This window comes from Eumetopias jubatus, unplaced genomic scaffold (assembly GCF_037043125.1).
Source record: "Eumetopias jubatus isolate StellerSeaLion01/CBP00866 unplaced genomic scaffold, mEumJub1_p1.0 scaffold_1, whole genome shotgun sequence".
NCBI lineage: Eukaryota > Metazoa > Chordata > Mammalia > Carnivora > Otariidae > Eumetopias > Eumetopias jubatus.
In genome coordinates this window covers 149,121,517-149,140,892 of record NW_028274807.1, presented here as the reverse complement: position 1 = coordinate 149,140,892, position 19,376 = coordinate 149,121,517, and the positions used below count along the sequence as shown (strand labels likewise).

General features: G+C 56.4%; 1 protein-coding gene across 8 annotated transcripts in view; it reads right to left on the bottom strand.

Annotated features, from left to right (window-relative positions):
• The window catches only part of SCN5A (sodium voltage-gated channel alpha subunit 5), an 80,280-nt gene extending 64,757 nt beyond the window's left edge, over positions 1–15,523 (bottom strand). For all 8 annotated transcript variants that reach the window (XM_028107067.2, XM_028107068.2, XM_028107071.2 and 5 more), the window contains exons 1-4: positions 15,251–15,523; positions 12,760–12,878; positions 5,222–5,311; positions 3,786–3,914 (exon numbers count right to left, since the gene is read on the bottom strand). In XM_028107067.2, the coding sequence (XP_027962868.1) occupies positions 3,786–3,914; positions 5,222–5,311; positions 12,760–12,878; positions 15,251–15,523 (611 nt within the window). The remainder of the gene's footprint in view (positions 1–3,785; positions 3,915–5,221; positions 5,312–12,759; positions 12,879–15,250) is intronic.
• Between the last annotated feature and the right edge of the window lie 3,853 nt (positions 15,524–19,376).

Genomic DNA, 19,376 nt, shown 5'->3' with positions numbered 1-19,376 from the left:
CACCAGCCCCAGGGCAGAGGGGAAGCCCTTTTGGAAGCTGAGGACCCCAGAGGAAGGGCAGACCTCCTCCTGCTCCACCCCCATCTTCCCTTGCAGCCCTGCTATTCAATGCAGACGGTGCCTCTTAGGCTGCTGGGCAGAGGTACAGCCCACCCTCTCCTCTCTGCCCTCCCTCCCTTCCCCTCCAGGTTCGGTTTCCATAACAACCCCAGGAAGTGGGAGGCTGTGCTAACGGGCAGGTAATGCCCAGCCAGGAGGGCACCCCCCCCCCCCCCGGGAAGAACTCTGGCTGGAGGGTTGCCTGGCAGGCCTCCTGGTAACTCGGACCCTCCTACAACCCCTACATTGAGTGGGTGGGGGATCAGGTGGAAACCGTAGACCTGGTGCGCCTCTCAAGTAAGGGGACCTGTTTTAGTTTCAGCACCGCTGCTGATTCATTCCACAAATTTGGGCAAGAGGTAGGCTCTCTTGGAGCCTCAGTTCCCCATCTGTAAAATGGAGGATGGGGAGTTTCAGCGAATCAACCATTTCTGCCACCCAAAGCTCCTTCAATTATTCTAGGAGCACCCCCCCACCCCCCGTTATGGAGCCATTTTGACTATAGCAGGATGCATTTCACCGCATTACCAGGGCAGCATCGTTTTCATAAGGCAGGGCCACCACGAGTCAAAGCTGCCAGGCCAATCCAGCCCACGGCAGAAAACCTGACATTCCAGTGGGTCCATGTGGCCCCAGGGGAGGTGAGTGCCGTTTCCCTGAGATGCTCAGGAACTTGGAAATAGTCTGCTGGCCTCTGAGGCTCTGTTCTGCTTTGTCACCCCTCTTTCCGGTACAGAACGAAGGCAGGCAGGCAGGCCTCGGTGAGGAAGGCACACCTGCTCTGTGATTCCAAGTGGAAGAAGCAGTTCCCTGTGTGATCCCATGGGATCGAGACAGGGATTCTCTCCTGGGATAAGACAGCAGGACTCACTAAGGGCCTGAGGTCATTCAGAGCATCTCCCAGAGACCTCCTGTTAGGCAAGGGACACAGGGTCTGGGAGCATCACTGCTGTGACACAGTCCTGTTTGGGCTCCAGAATGGGGCGGTAGGACAGACGCAGACAGACGCTGTGTCCTGTCCTGCCAAAGCCCCCTTCCTGTGACACTAGGCCCCCAGGGGCCCAAGGAGCACTGCTCCCCTCCTGTAGGGACCCAGGAGCCTAGGCCTGGCATAATAATCCTGCCCCCTTCCGAAGTCAGTGCAACGTCCTGGCTCTGCACGGAGAGGTCTCCTTCCCTCCTCGAGAATAGGAGCCTCCCTACTCCATGTTCTCAGCTGATGATCACGCTTCTTACCGCGGAGAAAATAGGAGCAATCAGAAGAGAAATTCTCTTCTTTCATCACCAACTTTCCCAACCCACCTGAAATTCTGCCTTCCCTGCTCTGAAGGCCAATCCTCCATGTGGGCCCTAACTTACCAGCCCTCAGGCCAGCTCAAGGGCTTTGCTCCTGCAACTCACCCCCCTCCACCATCAAGCTGCCCTCCCACCTAGATCATGTCCCTTTACAAAGACATCTCCCTTCTTGAATGGTGCTGCTCTGCCCATCTTCCCCACCCCCAGCATCCCATTTTCAGTCTGGTTTACAGCTAACCCTGCAAAGTGCATGTCTATACTTGCCCCAGTCCCTTGAGCCCTGTCTAATCAGGGGTCTGTCCCCCCATGTCTGGTCAAGGCAATCAGTGGTGTCACGGTCATTAGCTGCATCAAGGTCATCGGTGTCACGTCTCGGACTGCCATGGACTGTGCCTTGGATTTCTTCAGCCTCCTCAGGGCATCTTTCAAGTGGAGTCACGCTCCTCAGCCGGCTTTCAGGATAGTCCTCCGTCCAGGTTTTCCTCCACCTCCCATGGCGGGGCCCTCCAGGCTCCTTGGCTCACCCCTTCTTTCCTGACCTCGAGATGTTGGAGCATCCTGTGGTACCGTCCCCAGGCGCCGTCCCTTCTCTGGCCACGCTCACTCTAGATGATTCATTCATCCGGTCTCCTGGCTGCAAGTCTCATCTGTACCCTGATGGCTTCTAAATATATATCTCTACCTTGGACCTCTTTCCTGAACTCCGGACTGGAATATCCAGTTGCCTGCTCCATATCTCACTCTGGATGCTTTCAAACTTAATGCAGTCCAATCTGGGTTCTTGATTGCCTCCCTCCCTCAGCCAGCTCCTCCCTCATCCTCCATTTGAACGAACGGTAACCCTGTTCACCCAGCTGCTCAAGCCAAGCCCACCTGGGGGTCTCCTGTCAGCCCTACCCTCAAAGTACATTCAGAATCTGACCATGTCCCTCAGCTTCTCTACTTAAACTCTAGTCCCCACCACCATCTCTCTCCTGGCTACTAAAATAGCCCCCCCAGCTGCCGGGCAAACTTATAATATATAGCTCAGGTCACGTTACTCCCTGCTTCTCAACCACCGATGGCTCCCATCACCCTGGGCTCTCACCACGGCCTGCAAGGCCATGGGGCTATCCCCCACCACTCTGCCTTCTCTCCTGCTATACTCTCCCTTGCTCACTCAGCTCTGCCCAGGCCTAAGTCTACATTGGCTTTGGGCAAGTGGCAGCGTCTCTCAGAGCCTCAGTTACCCCACCTGTAAAACAATGGGCTGGAGTCAGCTCACAAGCAGCGCACCCAGAAACAGAGGTCCTGATGCATTTTCTAACCACCACCATCTAGCTGGAAAGCAGCCCATCATCAGGGTCTGGCTGCTCGTTCTCCTCTCTCTTCCCCACAGCGTGGCTGAGCGCATAGCTAGGGCTGCTCATGTCCAGGGTGAAGCAGACCTCATCACTCACGAACGGGCGGATTCAGTGAATCCAAGAATCCTAGAAAGCGAGTGCTGAACTGAAACTTTGATACCACCGAGGCCAACACCATCCTTCCACAAGTCAGGGAGAGGAGGCTCTGCAAGGGCAGAAGTGCTGCCCTCACCAGCTCTGCTCCCTGCCAAGGTGTGGGGCCCATCCTGGGTTTGCAGGCTGAGCCCGGGCCACAACTCCTGCACACGAGGCCCACCCTGATCAGTCGTCACCACCAGAACACAGCATCCCGCCACAGAACTCAGTCATCTCAAGGGGAATGCCTCAACCCAACCTCAGCAAGGATCTCTTTCTAGACAAGGAAGCGGGGCCCCAGCCTGCATGGCAGCAGGCCAGAGATATTCACTTTCACTCTCTGGCAGGCTCCTTGGGTGTCCTTGGCATCTGTTTTGTCATCTGTAAAATGGGGACAAGGAATCCCCATCCAGGATACCTCACTGGATCATGTCAGTGACCGGGTGCCTTAGAATGTGCCAAATGTGGAGTCCGTGAGCGGAGAGAGTGGATGCGCTGGTGTGCCTGGCATGGGCTCCTGGGGATGCCCGGTCACGTCTCCAGGCTCCTTCTCTTTCCCGGTGATTCATTCTTAATCACCTTGGAATCCAGGTCATTGTTCACAGTGGTCCAGAAGTTTTGGGCTGTAACACTGGTTTCCCGCGGTGGAAAGGGCAGAGGACGCTAAGCCAGAATCGTAATGATGTCCCTGGAACACAGGGCTGCCACGGGGCCACAGCTGGGCTTGACCTCCGTGGCCCACCAGGAGGAGCTGGGGGCCTCCATCCTGTCTTCCTCTTGCCATAGCAGTAAGGTGGGCTGCTCTATAGCCACTTGCAGACTGCAGCGGGGGGCCCAGGGCCAGGGATGATGCACACGTCCCTGACTACAGCCTGGCGTGGCACGGGACGGCACAGAGAGCAAGGTACTTACGCCATGACAATCACACTGAAGTCCAGCCAGTTCCATGGGTCCCGGAGGAAGGTGAACGCATGCAGGCAGAAGCCTCGAGCCAGAATCTTGACCAGAGACTCAAAGGTGTAAATGGCAGTGAAGGTGTACCTAGGGGGAGAGACCCGCAAGGTTTCTCAGGGAGGCTGCAGCCCGCAGGCCAGGTTGGCTGGGGTCCTCACATGCATGCATGAGCCCTGTACAGCTCCGCTCTTAAGGAGCCCTCAGACCGGACCCTCGGCCACGCCCCATGGCAGAGCTGGAGCCTTGGGCCAAACATTGGACTGATTACTGCATCTCCGCACGTGTTTGCTCAGCATTGCTGAGCGCCTGCCGTGTGCCCTTCTGAACTTTCCATTTTCCCTCTTGCTTGTCTTGGTGTAAGAAGACCCTCGACTTCTCTCCTCACCCCAGCCTCGGGGGCCATGCACACGGGCATATGGTGGCCTGTGAGGACACTCAGATCATGTCACTCCCTCACCCTTGCTGGTGGGTCCTCAGCAGCTAGTTAGTGACAGGAAGCATGGTCCATTCTCAACTACCTATAGGTAGGTGGGTACAGCTGTCTACCTTGCTCTCGGAAAGGGGGCTGAGGTTCTAACGCCTGAGGCTGGGAGGGGTGGCCTGAAGAATGCGGATGCGTAGATGCCGGGACCGTTGGCCCACTGTCATCCCGCAGCACTGATGATGCTGTGGGTCCTGGGCAAACACAGAGAGCCACAAGGCGAGCCACTTTGGTAAGAGAGGCTGTCCCTGACATTCCGTCGGTTCCCTGAAAACAGGCACCAAATGCCCCAAGGGCCTATTGGGTTTGTTTAAAACTCGTGGGTAAGGTACTTTCATTTGTGAAGGATGGGCCGGAAGCAGTTTTCTGAAACTGAGCAAATGGTCCCAAGGAGGCAGCAGAGATAGCTGTGAAGTGGGAACAGCCCTGGGCCTTGCCCGGCAGCCACACCCCCCGGCCACGCCCTACTGGACAAGGTGCGCCTCCAGTTTCCAGCTTCCTGTCTGTCAAAGGGGGATAGTGGCTGTCCCCACCCTATTGGGCTGCCCGGGCAGTCAAAGGAGATGAGGCTTACTGTTCCACGCCAGCGCCTGGCACACACTAAGTGTGTTCGATAAATTATCAGGATTTTATTTCGGAGCCTTCCTCAATGTGCTCAGTGCTGTTTAGGGTGGGTCAGGAAGGAATCCCCCACTTGGCCAACCTGGAGAGCTTCCGCCCCTGAGGCCACCGCTCAAGGCAAGAAGCTGGCAGGACCAGGAGCGGCCAGAGAGGGAAGGGGCTGGGCCACGGACCTTCCAGGTGGGTGAGTCCCGCTGGGGACTTCTGGGGTGACTTCAGGGGCCACTTCAGGGGTATGTAATGGAAAGGAAGGGATGGAGGAGCCAGCTACAGAGGCCCTGAAGATACTCACTCGACATACTTGGTCCAGGGTGGAGGGTCGTGCTGGGCCATGAACACGCAGTTGGTCAGGATGGTGCACATGATGAGCATACTGAACAGCGTGGCGCGGAGGTCAAGGAAAGCCATGTGCAGTGGGCCGGTCAGGCCACTACGGCCCGAGGGTCCTGCCTTTGCGGGTGTCATGCCATGCCAGTGCTGCCAGATCAACGAGGCAGGGGCTCCAAGGGGACACCCTGGGGCTGTGCCCAGGCCCTGCCAACCTCTCCCCTCCCAGGCACTTGCAGCCGGACACCTGCCCTGCTCAGCAGCCCCTTTGGGGGACCAGACAGCTGACATCAAACCATTAGCAGAGTTCCACATAGGGTCCGTCCTCGGGGGGGCAGGGAGGAAGACCCCCAGACCACAGAGATTTTTATCCACAGCCGTGTGGGCATGCAGTCCTTAGCCCCGGCAGAGGGAGGTGGGATTTAGAAATTGTTCTTCAGGGCCCACCTCCTGGGGGAGAGAGAAAAGCCCTGGCGGCGGGGCTCCCAGTTCTCTCCTCTGCTTCCCCAAGGGCTTTTCACCTTTGGCCTAGGACTTCTCTGAAGGAGTGTTCTGCTGTCCAAACTTATATACCTTGTCAGGACACACGGACGCTGAGGATGCAGGCATGGCTCCTCGAACTGTTTCCTGACCTTTGTACATGCTCCACCTAATGCTCTCCTCCTCTCCTTCCTTCAAGAAACTCCTCAGCAGGTGCACCCCCTCTGAGCAGGGGCACCCCCCGCCCAGCCTTGAGCAGGAGTACTCCTCTGAGCAAGAGCACCTCCTCTGAGCGGGAGCACCCCCTCAGAGTGAGCGCTCTCTCTGAGCAAGAGCACCCTTTCTGGGTAGGAGCACCCCTTCTGAGCAGGAGCACCCCCTCTGAGCGGCCTGCTCTGACTCCTAGGGGACTGCACCCCCAGGGCATGGGGCATCTCTCTTTAAGGGTGCCCTTGCTCCCTAAGCGGTAATGCCCATCTGTTCCCCACCAGAAGGGGAGCTCTTCAGATGTTGGGACTGTGTCTTGGGCATCCTCCTGGGCCCCTGGCCTTGAACTGAACTGCCCCAGGCCTTGGCTCATCCCTGACTCTGGCTACTTCTCTGCTGCTTCAAGCTGGACGAAGCTCTGACTAACCTCCACAGCCTCTGTCACCTCTGCAAGACCTACAGAAGAGCAAGGGGCAGACCCTGGGCCGTGTAGGGACTAGGGCACCCCCCAGGGGCCTGAGCCAGAACAGGGACACTCTGCTGCTCTCACAAATTCCCTCCCCAGCCCAAGAAAAAGGCTGGGCTTCCTGTCCCCTGCGGCTGCCCCCAGGCTCACGACGTGGCCCTGGCCCCAGCCCTGTGCACAGCAGCTGCCGGCCTGAGATTCCCTCAGGCTGCCAGGGAGCTGAAGTAATTGAGCCCTAGGGGCCTGCCTCTTTCCTCCCTAGCAGAGCTCCGCGGTTTTCCAGCCTCGGGTCTGAGGGGGAGACCAGTGCCGTCAGCCTAGCCAGGGTGCTGACTTCTGGGAGAGTGTAGGTGCTGCCCCAGCTAGGAAGGGAGGGGAGGGGAGTGAGGCCTCTCAAAGAATCTAGGTGTGTGTCCTCCACACTTCTAGTCCTCCTTCTAGGGAATGGAGAAGAAAAGGAAATAGCCTGCCAAGCCCCACCCCCAGTCTATAATGAATTCTCCATTTTCTCACCTGAGATGAAAGAGGATCAGGCTTTGGGAACCACCCTTAGTTAAAGCAGAGCTGCTCAGCTCAGAGTCCATGGCTCCAGGAAGTCCTGATTCTTTCCTGGTGGGAGGACACCTCTCAAGACATGTGGTGTGGGGGGAGGGGGGGAGGAGGGGGGGCAGTGGGGGGGAGGTGTCCCTCAGCTGGAGAGCTGCCCCACCTCTCCAGGCACCGGGTACAGCGGGGAGGGGGGCTGTCCCTCAGCTGGAGAGCTGCTCATCCCTCTGCCTGTGGGCAGGTCTCCATGGCTGAGCCTACTCCCTTCTCCCTTACACACGCACCCAGGCTCTGTGCCAAGGCTGTCCTTACTGGGCAGACAGCTAACTTGACCCTCAACCAGCTTTATTCAATCCCCCCCCCCGACCCAGATCCGCTACTGCGGGTCCCAGGTGATTTCTGAAATATGAAAGTAATGACCCTAAGAGCAAATATTTATTGAGCCCTTCCTAGGTGCCAGGCTCTGCTCTCTGTAACCATTAACTAATTCAATTCTCCCAACAACCCTATGGAGGGGGGAGACTTTGTCTCCATTTTGTACACGAGGAGACTGAGGCACAAGGTCAGGCTGGAAGTTACTATAGCAGGTACAATAACAGCCCTCCCTCCCCAACCCCCAGACAACCACATCCTCATCCCCGACAAGCACAAAAGGCTTTTGTGGATGGGATTAAATTAAGGGTCTTGAGATGGGAGATCACCCTGGATTGTCCAGGTGGGCCCAGTGTCAGCACAGGGTCCTTCTAAGCGAAAGAGGGAGGCAGGATGGTTGGTATCAGAGCCTTGCTTGTGGGAAAAATTCCACCAGCAGTCGCTGACTTTGCACATGGGGGTGCCACAAGCCACGGAATCCACACAGCCTCTAGAAACTGGGAAAGACTAGGCACAGAGTCTCCCCTAGTGCCTCCAGAGAGGAACACAGCCCCGCCGAGACCCCGATTTCAGCTCAGTGAGACCTTCTTGGACTTCTGACCTCCAGAACGGTATGGCGATACATTTTTGTTGTTTTAAACCACTATGTTTGTGGTGATTTGTTGCAGGGGCCACAGACTCTCGGTACAAAGCTGGTCAACGGCACAGCCCAGCTCTGAGCCCCGGCTGGCCCAGCGCAGGTCCCCCTCTCTGAGCCCTGCCGCTGCACTGTCTTCTGCATGATGACACCAAGGGGTGGCCCACTGCCTCTAGACCAAAGGCCTGGGGCGAGTCACACTGCTTCAGGGGAAATGCTACCCCATACTTGGCCTCTGCCACTCACAGGGCAGTAAACCAATGAGTGAAGGGCTTTGTAAAGTATGTGCAGACTGCCACCCTGGGGGCCGGGACGCCGGGGAATGAAATTGTCATTTTTTAGAACAAACCTAAGGAGCATGTGCGCCAGGCCCTGGGTGGGAGACAGGGAGGCATCTGAACAACTCCAAGATGGGACATTATGAGACACCAGACCTGCCTCTGGCTGGGCAGGAAGGCTTCCTGGAGGAGGCATTTAGACAGGCACCTAAGGCTGGGCAGGGTTCCTTTAGCAATCCATCAGCGCAGCTGGTCACCGTGAAGCAAGGTGGGCTGACTGGGGAGACCCCTCTCACTGCTCTCACTAGAGCGAAGAAAAGGCCCCTGGGCAGTGAACAGCAGTGTGGACAGGCTACTTTGGACCAAAAGACTCAGCTGGAGTTGAGGTGAGTTGAACTCTGGCATCAAAACTTAGGGAAGAGCCAGAGAAGAGAGCCCTTCTAAGTGCTGCTAGCCAGGGCCTGTGTCCCACGGTGGGGAAAGACAGGAGCTGCCTGCCTGGGTTCTGGCTTTTTGAGACACAGCAACCGGTTAGGGTGAGGTGCAGCCAACTCTAGACCCTCGGCCACTTGACTGCTCAAAGCCCTGCCTGGCTCTCCGCACCCTGAAGACGGCCCTTCCATTATTCTCTGTCACTCCTATATGTGTGTGGTCTCTTCCTGCTTAGAGGTGTCTTTAGTCCATGTGACTCTGCTCAAAGCATCCCCATGTCCCCCATGGAGCCCAGCAGGCAGCCAATACCGGAGAGATGAGTCAAGGGCACTCCAGGCCCGTACAGGACACACCTGTTTGCACTGCCTGGCAGTTTCAGGCCAATGATTGAGCTGGCCCCATGTGTGGGCAGAGGCAAAGGCCAGCTCTCTAGGGCTGAGCTCAGCTGAACATCTTCACTCCTGTCGTGTTATTGTCCCCAAACACCCACTCCCAGCCTCATGATTAAAATGCCGGCAAGGACTGCCTGCATGGCTGGTGGGGATTGCCTGAAACTTGGCCTGCCTGTCTTCGGATCCCGAGGAGTCAAAAAAAACCAAAAACCTTGCAAACAGAAGGGATGCTGTGGGGGGCATTTTCATATATTTGTGCCATTCAATGAACATGCACACACACACACACACGCACACAAACACACACAAACATGTGGTTTGATTGCCCATTTGAATCTGCTAGAGAAACGTGGGAGGATTTTGTGAACAGATCCTGTGCACCCAGGAAGGCAGAAAGCTTCTCGGCGTGAACGTGAGGCCTCTCTGAATGTGACTGCAGTAGAATTGGGAATTCAGTTGGTTTCTTTTATTTAATCCTGGCAGGAACACATTCTGCAGGATTATAACAAAAATACATTGGAAAAAATAATTCTACATACCCATATTTACTTTTTAGGCCACTTCCCAGGGATGCAGTACAAGCGTGGTGCACAGAGCAAAGCTGAGCTGAATTACGGCGCACTCGCCAGCAGGTCGCTGTGAATGCCTGCATCATTGCTAGTGAGCGGGTTTTCTTCCTTGAGAGCAGGGTCCACCCTCCTGCCCCTTCCTCAGTTTGTCTTTGCCTCCTGGCCCTTTCCAAAGGGCCGAGCACAGAAGGGCGCACATGCGTGGCTCAGTAGGTGTCTGAATGGATATGAAAATGTAAGCCAACCACGGGTACAGAGTTTCAGTTTTGCAAAAGTGCTAGAGCTTTGCTGCAGGACAATATGCACATAGTAAACACCACTCAACTATACACTTAAGAATGGTCGTGAGAGTAAACTTTATGTTCTGTGGGTTTTTTTTTTTTTTTCCACCACAACACAAAAGAATGTAAGCAGAGTGAAAGTTCACTATTCAAACCACGAGATGGGTATGCATTCAAAATTCATAGTGACTGCTAAGGGGCACGGGGCTCCTTTTTGGGGCCATGACATGTTCTGGAATTAGATAGCAGTGATGGTTGCACCACCGTAGGAATATACTGAAATCCACTCAGTTGTTTGTCTCAAAACGATAAGCTGTATGGTATGTGAATTATATTTCAATTAAGAAAAAAAGAGATACACACAGAGAGCTTGTGGATTCCTAGGCTTCACCCTGGAGCTTCTGGTCTGGAAAGGGCCAGGAATCTTCATTTTAAATAAGTTGCCCAGGTGAGCCTGAGGTGACCCTCACAGACCGACACCTGAAAACAACTGCCCAGGGCAGTGTGTGCTCGGATGGAGGGGCCCTCGCGAAAATGCAGGTTCTGGGGTGGGGCTCGAGATTCGGCAATTCTTACAAGATCCTCACACTGCTGCTGGTACAGGTCTGTGCACCACACTCTGAATGGCAAGGCTCCAAGGGCGCCAGAGGGGCTGCTCCCAAACCCCCGAGGATCTAGACCCTTCCTCTCCCGCACTGCCCCCCCAGCCTACTAAGGGGCGCTGTTGAGGACCAGCAGAGTGCTCCCAATCCCAGGCAGCCGAGGATGATCGAGGCAGCCCCTGGGAGCCCATTGCAGGGCCTCAACCATGGCAAGCCACCTCCCTGGGGCAGCTGCCCTAGGGGACACAGGCCGGCTCTGAAGCCTCAGGGTCGGTCGTCCCCGCGGAGGGCGGGGGGCATGGGGGGACACCAGCAGCACCGCACGGCCTCAGCCACTGCTCAATGGACCCTCTGGTCAGGCTGCGGACGCCAGTGCCCCCAACCACCTCCCTGGCCTCATCTGGCCACCCCCACCCCGGGCCCAGCCCAGGGCCCTGCAGGAATCCTGGGGCTGTCGCTGCATCCCTGGGGGCTGCCATGGCTGCCAAACAGTGCTGGGTTGGTTAGATACCTGGAGGAGAAGCCCCAGGTGGGAGGCCCAGCATGCTTTCAGGGAGGCCACGCCCTTGGAGTGAGGCGGAGACCAGCTCAGAGCTAGCGAGGAGGCCGGCCTTTCCTCCTCCCTCTGCTCTGTCCTCACCAGGCTGTGCCCACACGCAGGCAGGAATGACAACTATTCCTGTAGCTGTCTTATCAGTCTTAGGGGACTGTACAATTCCCAAGGGGGCAAGGACAGGGTCCTGTTCAGCGCCATACACCCAGGGTGCTCGGCAAAGTGCCCAGCATCTACAGGGGGTTTAGAAACAGTTGCAGAATAGCTCAAAATTCAATCTAGAATGACTCTACCCCACAAAGTAGGACGTAGCTATGAACGGCAGGCTGCTCCCTGAACGGAGCCCCTCCCCTCGGTGTCTGCCCACCCCAGAGACCACCCCGCGGCTGCCACAGTCGGGGATGCACGTGGCACTTTCCCTGGACGCACACATCTAGCGAATCCTAGGAGAAAGGCAGGAGCGAGCTGGAGGAGGGGAGAGAGTGTCTGCATGCAGATAACAGATTTGGCACTGAGCTCCTTCGATTAACCCCTGGGGTGAGGATCGGGCACTGGGGCGAGGATAGGGCACTGGGGCACAGGTGAAATGGAGCCAGGAAGGGACATCCCTCATCCTCGCCCGGACGGGGAAAGCCCCTGAGCTGTCAGCATCTGTCTCGGTGACTTAGCTCCTCACGGGGCAGCTGTTTTTCCTGAAGCCTCCTGCCCTGCTCAGAGGTTAATGGGTCTTTGCCTTGGCCTTCGAAAAGGTCCATCCAGAGTGGGGAACGGAGGAGGGACCATGGGGGGCTCTATGAGGACAGCCTGCTACGCCCACAGTTAATCACTCCGCAGAGCCCAGCGGCACTGATTCCATTAACAGCCCAGCCAGCTGCCAGCCAAAGGAAGGCTCCCCAGGCCGGCACCGTGAGACACAGATGCCTCCGACTGCATCCGGACACCCGCCTCCCCACCTCCCCATCTGTGGGGCCCCTTTGCTGAAGTCCGGAGAACAGCTGTGATTGGGTGCTGGCGCCCTGTCCCCCGTCCCACGGCCTGAGTGAGGCCCCCTTAGGGCCCAAAGGCCAGTCCTGTCCCGTTACACTGCCGCCCTCCCAGGGTGTTCCTCCGCAGCCGGTGGCTTTTTTAGGCTGCCGTTTATATAATTTAACGCTAACCAGAGTTCTTTGAGATAACTCTGAAACTGCAAACATTTTGTCAACACCTAATCAAAAAGCAAGTGCTGCTTCCCTCGAAGGATGCCCACGTGTGAATAAACCAGAGGCCTCTTTACTGGGAAGTGGTTTCTCCTTGGCTGAGCCCCCGTGCCCAGCTTGAGGTCCCTGCACAGGGACGGGGAGGCAGGGGGAGGGGACTTGGGAGCTGAAGCAGAGCCAGGGGTCATTGGCAGACCTCTTTGTCTTCTGGGATCCTCAGGAGCTTGGCTTCTAGGACGTTTCTCTACTCAAGAAGAGGGTTTCCCACACTTCCATGTGCCCAAGAATCCCCTGGGATATTGCTGAAATGCAGATGCTTGGTTGGCAGTCTGGGGTGGGGTCCAAGAGCCCTACATTTCCAACCAGCCACTAGGTGATGACCGTGCTGCTGGGGTCCTCAGGGACCGGCACCACTCTCCGCCTCGAACGCCCTGCCCACCCCCACGTGGAACCTAGAGGAGACACACAGCAGAGACTCACGGCAAAGGATATGAATGAACCAGAATCTTCACAGCTGCTCTCCGGACAGGGTGGAAGGGACTGAGGACATACAAGGCATTGGTGGCACTGAACCGGAAGATGGTCTTGCCTTTATTCAGCACGATGAAGGTCTGTGAACAGAGAGCTGCTTTAGGTTGGGGCGGTGGCCCCTCGGCCCCTGTGGAGAGAGGATTTTGGGGGGCAGTTGTTGGCTCAGAGCCCTAGAGCCCTGGCTGAGGGGCGGGGTGGGAGGAAGAGAGGGACAGAGAGAGGGGGAGGGGAAGAAGAGAGCAGGTCAGCGGCCCCCTCTCGGTGCTGCCCGTGGCTGTGGTGGGATAAGGTCAAGGTTAGGGGAATGTCAGGTTGGGTGGGACTCAGGTCAGTTTCAAAATGACAGTCCTAACAGGAAGGGACCTCTCTTGATCCTAGCCGAGCTGTTTTCACAGCAGAGGCCAGGACCTGGCTGATGCCCTCTCCTTCCCCTTCTCCTTTCTGACCCCTCCCTGCCCGCTGGGAGTGACGGGCTAATGAGGGGGCTGGGTCAGTGGGGAAGACTAACAGCTGAGAAGTAGGGCTGGGAAAAGGCAGACCCCAGCCTACAGAGAGAGAAGCTTTCCCTGAGGCCCTGTCTCGGGGTCCAGGGCAGGTGTCAGGTCTACCCCACCCCAGAGGAGATGACCTGGTGTCTCCCCCAGGAGGATCTTGAGCAGCCCATGGTGGACCCTCTCCCCAAGCTTCCAGAAGACGCTGTCCACACAGCACAACGGGGCATGGGAGTGGATAGGGGGTGCTGGAGGCTGAGCCCCGTGCAGATGCGGCCCTGGAGGACAGCAGTCTATCCCCAGCTGCCCAGGCTAAGGCTGGCACAGCTGAGGTGGCACTGCTCTGGGGCTGTGCTTCTCCAAAGGTTGAGCTGGTGAGACAAAGTTCTATTTAATCTGAGCTGGGGAGATAAGCTGACCGGGTATATCAGGACCAAAAGTTCTGCTGTGGTGCCTGGGTCACCCTTTGGGACTTGGGGCAGTGTGGCCAGGGGTCAGCAAGGAGAGACAAAAGGTTAGAGGCCAGAGTCATACCTGGGCCATGGTTCAAGTATTCCTGATCACAGGGATAGACACCAGTGTCCCCGCCTGCTTCCAGTGTCCCTGACCCAGCCCAGCCTTGACTCCATCCTCAACTGGGTCTTCCTGCCATGCCTTCTGCCTGTCCCAGCCGACTCTAACGTAGCTGCCTCTCTGATTTGCGCCTGAAAGCTGGACTGGCCACCAGCTTTGACCTTAACCCTGACCCTGACTCTTACTTCCAGCTGTGACCAACCATGACCTAGACCCACCTGCCCTGACTAATCCCAGCTTCCAGCCTCTGACCCCACCCCCACCTTCGTCATTTGAACCAGGGGAAAGCACAAGCAGGTCCAAGGTCTCTTCTCCCACCTGTGCATGTAGATTGGGTGGGCTTCCCCTTTACCCACTCACAACCACACCCACTCCCATCACACATGGAGACACTGTGCACCACACTACAGGCACGGTCACACACACACTCAGGTGCCTAGTGATACAGACACACAGGATTCACACTGCCGGCCGCATGCTCACACTTGCCCTGTGGGCACCGACCCTGTCTGCCCTCCAGTGCTTCCCCAGCCCCGGCACTGACTGCAGTAATGTGAGCAGCCACCTTCTCCTCAGTACCTGGCCTTCTGGGGAAAGGCCTCCACCAAATGCAAACCCGCCTTCCTCCAGCAGCGAGGCCCAGAAGTGTGGGCAACCAGCCGGGGACCAGGCCTCTGTGGGAGCCTTGTGTGCCTGTGGTCTGAGAGGCGGGGCCGGGGCAGGGCACCCAGATGGGGGAACCCACCTCCTGGGTGGAAATCCCTGCTGGGAGAGAGCCTGAGTCACCCTGCCTAGTGGACAAAAGCTATTTCGTCTCCCTACACTCAGGAGGACGATGGCAGAACAACCCCCCCTCCCCCAAGATCTCAGATTTCCCACTGGCCTTCACAGTCCCATTGCCAGCCTACAAGGCCCAGGAGCTGCTGCTGCGGTCCCCCGCCTGAGCTATCCAGGCACAGCCAAGGCCCAGTGAATCCTCTGGGCCCAAGTGTGTGGGCAATGCACTGTCCCTAGTAGGAGCGGGGACCACATGCTGTGCTCTGGAGCCCTGGACAGGACTTAGGGCCCAACTCCAGATCATACACCTCGCAGAAAGTCTAACCACAGATGACCCCCACAGTAGGCACTCCACAAGGAGGCAACATTTCAACTGTGGCTACTCGCTCCTTCTCTTCTAACACCAAACCACATCAGGCTGCGTGATTCTGGCTTTTATTCTGGAATAAAATGAAAATGATCGGAATATAGATCCCCAATGACTCATTCCCCCAAAGCCCAGGGAGCCCGCCCCGAACGCAGCCCCATATGGAGGCGAGGCCCTCTCCCTCTGTGCTGTGCTGAGAGAGGAGCTGCAGGAAGGCGTGGGCAGGGAGGTGGGCGGCAGTCACCTTTTGGGTGCTATAGAAGGGGTCCAGGTCCTCCAGGGGCTCCCCGATGAGCTCTCGGGGTGGGTTGCCATAGAGATCTGGCAGCTTTTTGGAGGCCTGCAGGTCCAGCTGGGGCCGGGGAGCCTCCTCCTCGGGCAGCCCTTCCCGGCTCTCCTGTGAGGCGGCCGAGCCTCGGGCTTGCTTCTCCGCCATGCGCTTCTCGATGGCCGCCAGGGACTCCCGGGTGAACCTGCGGAAGCTGCTGGTGCCCCGAGGTAACAGGAAGTCTGCCATATTCTCATCCTGCTTCTGGGGCACAGGCAGTCCTCGCGTGGCCTGTGGGGAAGCCAGAGAACACGGGCTGTGCGGGGGGGAGGGAAGGATGAGGTTTGCAGAGACGGTCCCGGCCACAGTTCCCAACCTCTCCAGAGGCACACCTGGCCGACGCTGGCCTGGGCAAACCCAATGTCCTCCGGGCTGTGGGCTCTGCGTGGGGACCCGTAGGAGGGTCCCTTTCCCATCCCACTGAGCACATTTGATGACAAGTAGGCAAGAGTGGCTGTGTCACACACACACTCAACACAAAAGGGAACACCTGCACCTGTGGGTTCCTGAACCAAGCCGACAGACACTTCCCACAAAGGTGCTGACACTCTCTGGACTAGGAGGGACACTCCCTGGGGCAGGGCTGAGACCTGTCATCTTTCCATCCCAGGGCCTTGGCAAGGCTGGTCCTGAACAAATGAATGATGGAAGGCATGATGAAGAATATGTAGGTGAGGGAAGGGCATTAGAAGGTACCCAGTGCCATCCCTCCTCTCAAGCTTGTCCCTTCTATACGAAACCCTGGAGCCTTGTGGAAGGTGACCAGAGGCCTTCTGGGCCAACGCCCAAACACGGGGCTTCTTTTCTTCTGGGCAGATGCAGCCTGGGCGGTGGGGCCAAAGACAGAGTTACTCTGTCTGTCTCCCCACAGCACCATGTGCATACAGGGGGAGGGTGCCCAGACTTCCCCTGGGGCATGGAGGTGCCAACGTCTGGTAACTGAAGGGGCATCTGTGTCTGCCGAGTGATACCCAGGCAAATGCCATGGGGTTTTGGAAAGAGCAGGGTCACAACTTTGGAGTTGTCGTCCAAATGCTGGCACTGGGTATACACACAAGTGCAGTAATGCCCTGCTGGGAGGGTCCTCCGCAAACCCCCAAGGTGAACATTCTTCCAAAGATGGGAAACTCAGATGGAGCATCTCGGGCTCTTCACCTCTCCACACGCTCCCCTCTTCCCAAATCCGAACAAATGAGGGCTGATCCCAAGTGAGAGCAGAACCAGAAAACAGTGACCACCATCCACGAGGGTGTCTGACCAGCACACGCACATGACGCCCAACTGGGAGAATGTGGGCCCCAGTGGCCTCAAATGATCCAGGACCTGGTGTGAACACGCTCTGCCTATGACATGGAGACCAAAGAATGTGTTCCTGACTGTCCCAACAAAACAGGATGTGGTAGGCACAGCTCCTGACTGCAACACCCCCGGGAAGGGGGAGGCAGTATGGCTAATTACCACATCAAACCCAGGAATGGCTGGGCACCAGCTCAAGAGGGCAGGGTGGACACCTGTTGGAGATCTCCGCCAGGACAGAATCCTTTTCCGTCAACCCAAGGCAGACTTTGCCTTGATCTCACTCCTGTGAAACATGTCACCAACGACCCCAGCGATCCGCCACACCGACCCTTGCACACAGCCCTCAAAGGTCCCAGGCCCGGGCCCAGGATTGCTGGGAGGTAGGCACCTGGCCAGGTGACAAGTAAACAGTGAGCAAGCATAACACAGCCAGGCCTCAAAAGGGCACCTCTTGTCTCCAGGGAAGTGCAGCAAGGCAGGTATGAAGGGAAGTCAGAGGAGAGGTCCTAGGACCTAGCACTTTAAGAACCACTCTGTCCTTTGGGATCTTGTTGCTCTGTTTCATTCAAGTCAAGGTAAAGGAACATTTTTGTTAAAAACAGCAGGTGAGGGAGTAGGTTCCCATCTTTTTTTTTTTTTTTAAGATTTTATTTATTTATTTGAAAGAGAGAGACACAGCGAGAGAGGGTACACAAGCAGGGGGAGTGGGAGAGGGAGAAGCAGGCTTCCCACGGAGGAGGGAACCCGACGCGGGGCTTGATCCCAGGACCCTGGGATCATGACCTGAGCTGAAGGCAGACACTTAACGACTGAGCCATCCAGGCGCCCCAGGTTCCCATCTTCTAAAAGTATGTCCCTGTCTAGCTTCCATCTTTGAGCGAACATGAAAAGTGTCTGTGACACTCGTCACCAAAGGTGAATGGTGATTTTTTTTCTTCGCTGGTAAAAATGTGGGTCATGTTACATGTTCTTTTTTGTACTTTTCTTTAGTGCTTGAATTACTTAGGATGATCTTGTATTATTTTTACAAAAACAGTAAAGTCATTAGTCTTTATTGAAAAAAGAAAAAAGAAAAAAAGCCAGCCAGGATGACAACAGCCCTTTGTAGGACAACCCTCTCCACCATCAGCAATCACTAGTCAAGTAAATCAGGAAGCCTCCTCTTTGGTTTGGAATTATTTCCTAAAAATAGTGTTCTCTGTCTCACCGTATCCATCTGTGTCCTGCAAGGGAGACACGTGTATGCCCATGGACATGCAGAGGCTCACCGGTATATACTGGGGTGTGTGTGCATGTGTGTGTATGTGTGAGAGAGAGAGAGAGAATGTGCATGCACATACACGCTCACACCTACATATACATCTGTTCTAATACACTTGTTTAAAAATGTGTATTGAAATCAATGATTCATGCAGATTGGCGCACATATTCTAAGTGTACAGGTGGATGAATTTCCGCAAACTAACCACAGCTGGTAACAGCACCCAGGTCAAGAAAAAAATTGTCCCCCGTCCCTCACGCTTGGATTCCCCTCCAGTCGCCAACTACCCTCCCTGGTCAGGGGCAACCACTCTCCCGACTGCCACAGGCAGAGATAGCTTCGCTTGTCTGTAGAGTTCAGGGGTTCCTAACGGCCTTCTGGACGGATGGGAAAGAATTCGGGGCAGGAGGAACTGCTCCTCATTCTTACTAACTTCTAACTGCAGTTGAGCTCTTCCCTCAATTATGAATGCAGGCAGCAAAAATGATAGCGTTAACAGTGCCTGTGACCAATAGAACCTGCTGATATTTTCCTGTTCCGTGACTGGCGCCCCAAGTATCTCATATCATGAATGCTCACTGATACTTCACAATTACAATGCTTGTTAGACCCGCTGTCAGATCTTGTTATTTCACACGTTAATAAAGAAGCAGTGACGTTGGGGGCCTAGGTCTGAGGAAGGTTCTTATCCCTGGTGGCCTCCAGTAGAGCCCCCGAATCCTTGGAACTCTGTGGTTTCTGAAACCAGATGAAGTTCCCCGCTGCCCACCAGCCAGGCAGCCTCAGGTTCCAAAGTAAACCAGTCAAGAGTGTCCTTTGTCTCTGGGCCCGCAGGCGGTGCAGGGTGGGCGGGCAGGATGGATCCGTTTTCTCCCTTGTTCTCTCCCTGCCTGCACCTGGCTTTGGCCTTGCTCTTCCTTTAGCAGCTCAGGGCCCATGCCCTGCCTGTGGCCGAGACTGGCTGAGCGCTGGCTGCAAGGTTTCCGGTGATGCCAGGGTAAGGAGGGGTTGGGAGTGGCCCGAGGACACTCCAGGCTCAGGCCCGGCCAACCCCCGCAGGCCTAGGAAGTCAGGCCCCCAGCTCTCCGGGGAAGGCCCCACCTCTAGCTGGGGAAGAACAGGAGGTCTCAGTCTTGTACAGATCCAACACGTGGGGGAGCCTGGGCCTGATTTGATTCCAAGACCATTCCTCTAGAAGCAGCACCCCCACAAATCTCTCTCCTTGTCCAGGCCAGCTTCTCTGTCTGCATCAGCCCTGTAGCTGCTCCCTGGGCTGGAACGGCTTCTTCCAGCTGACCACCCGGCCCAGCCCAGTTGCCCCTGTTCTGTGCAGCCTCACTCAAGCTCAAGGGGCCCCCGAACCCATCTTGTCCCAAGTCTATCAGTTTCTGGTTACTGGGGGCATCTCTCCCAAGGTTCTGCTGGCTCCCGAGAGTCCAGTGAAGCAAACTGTGAAGCCTGCTTTTCAAACTGTTTCCTCCC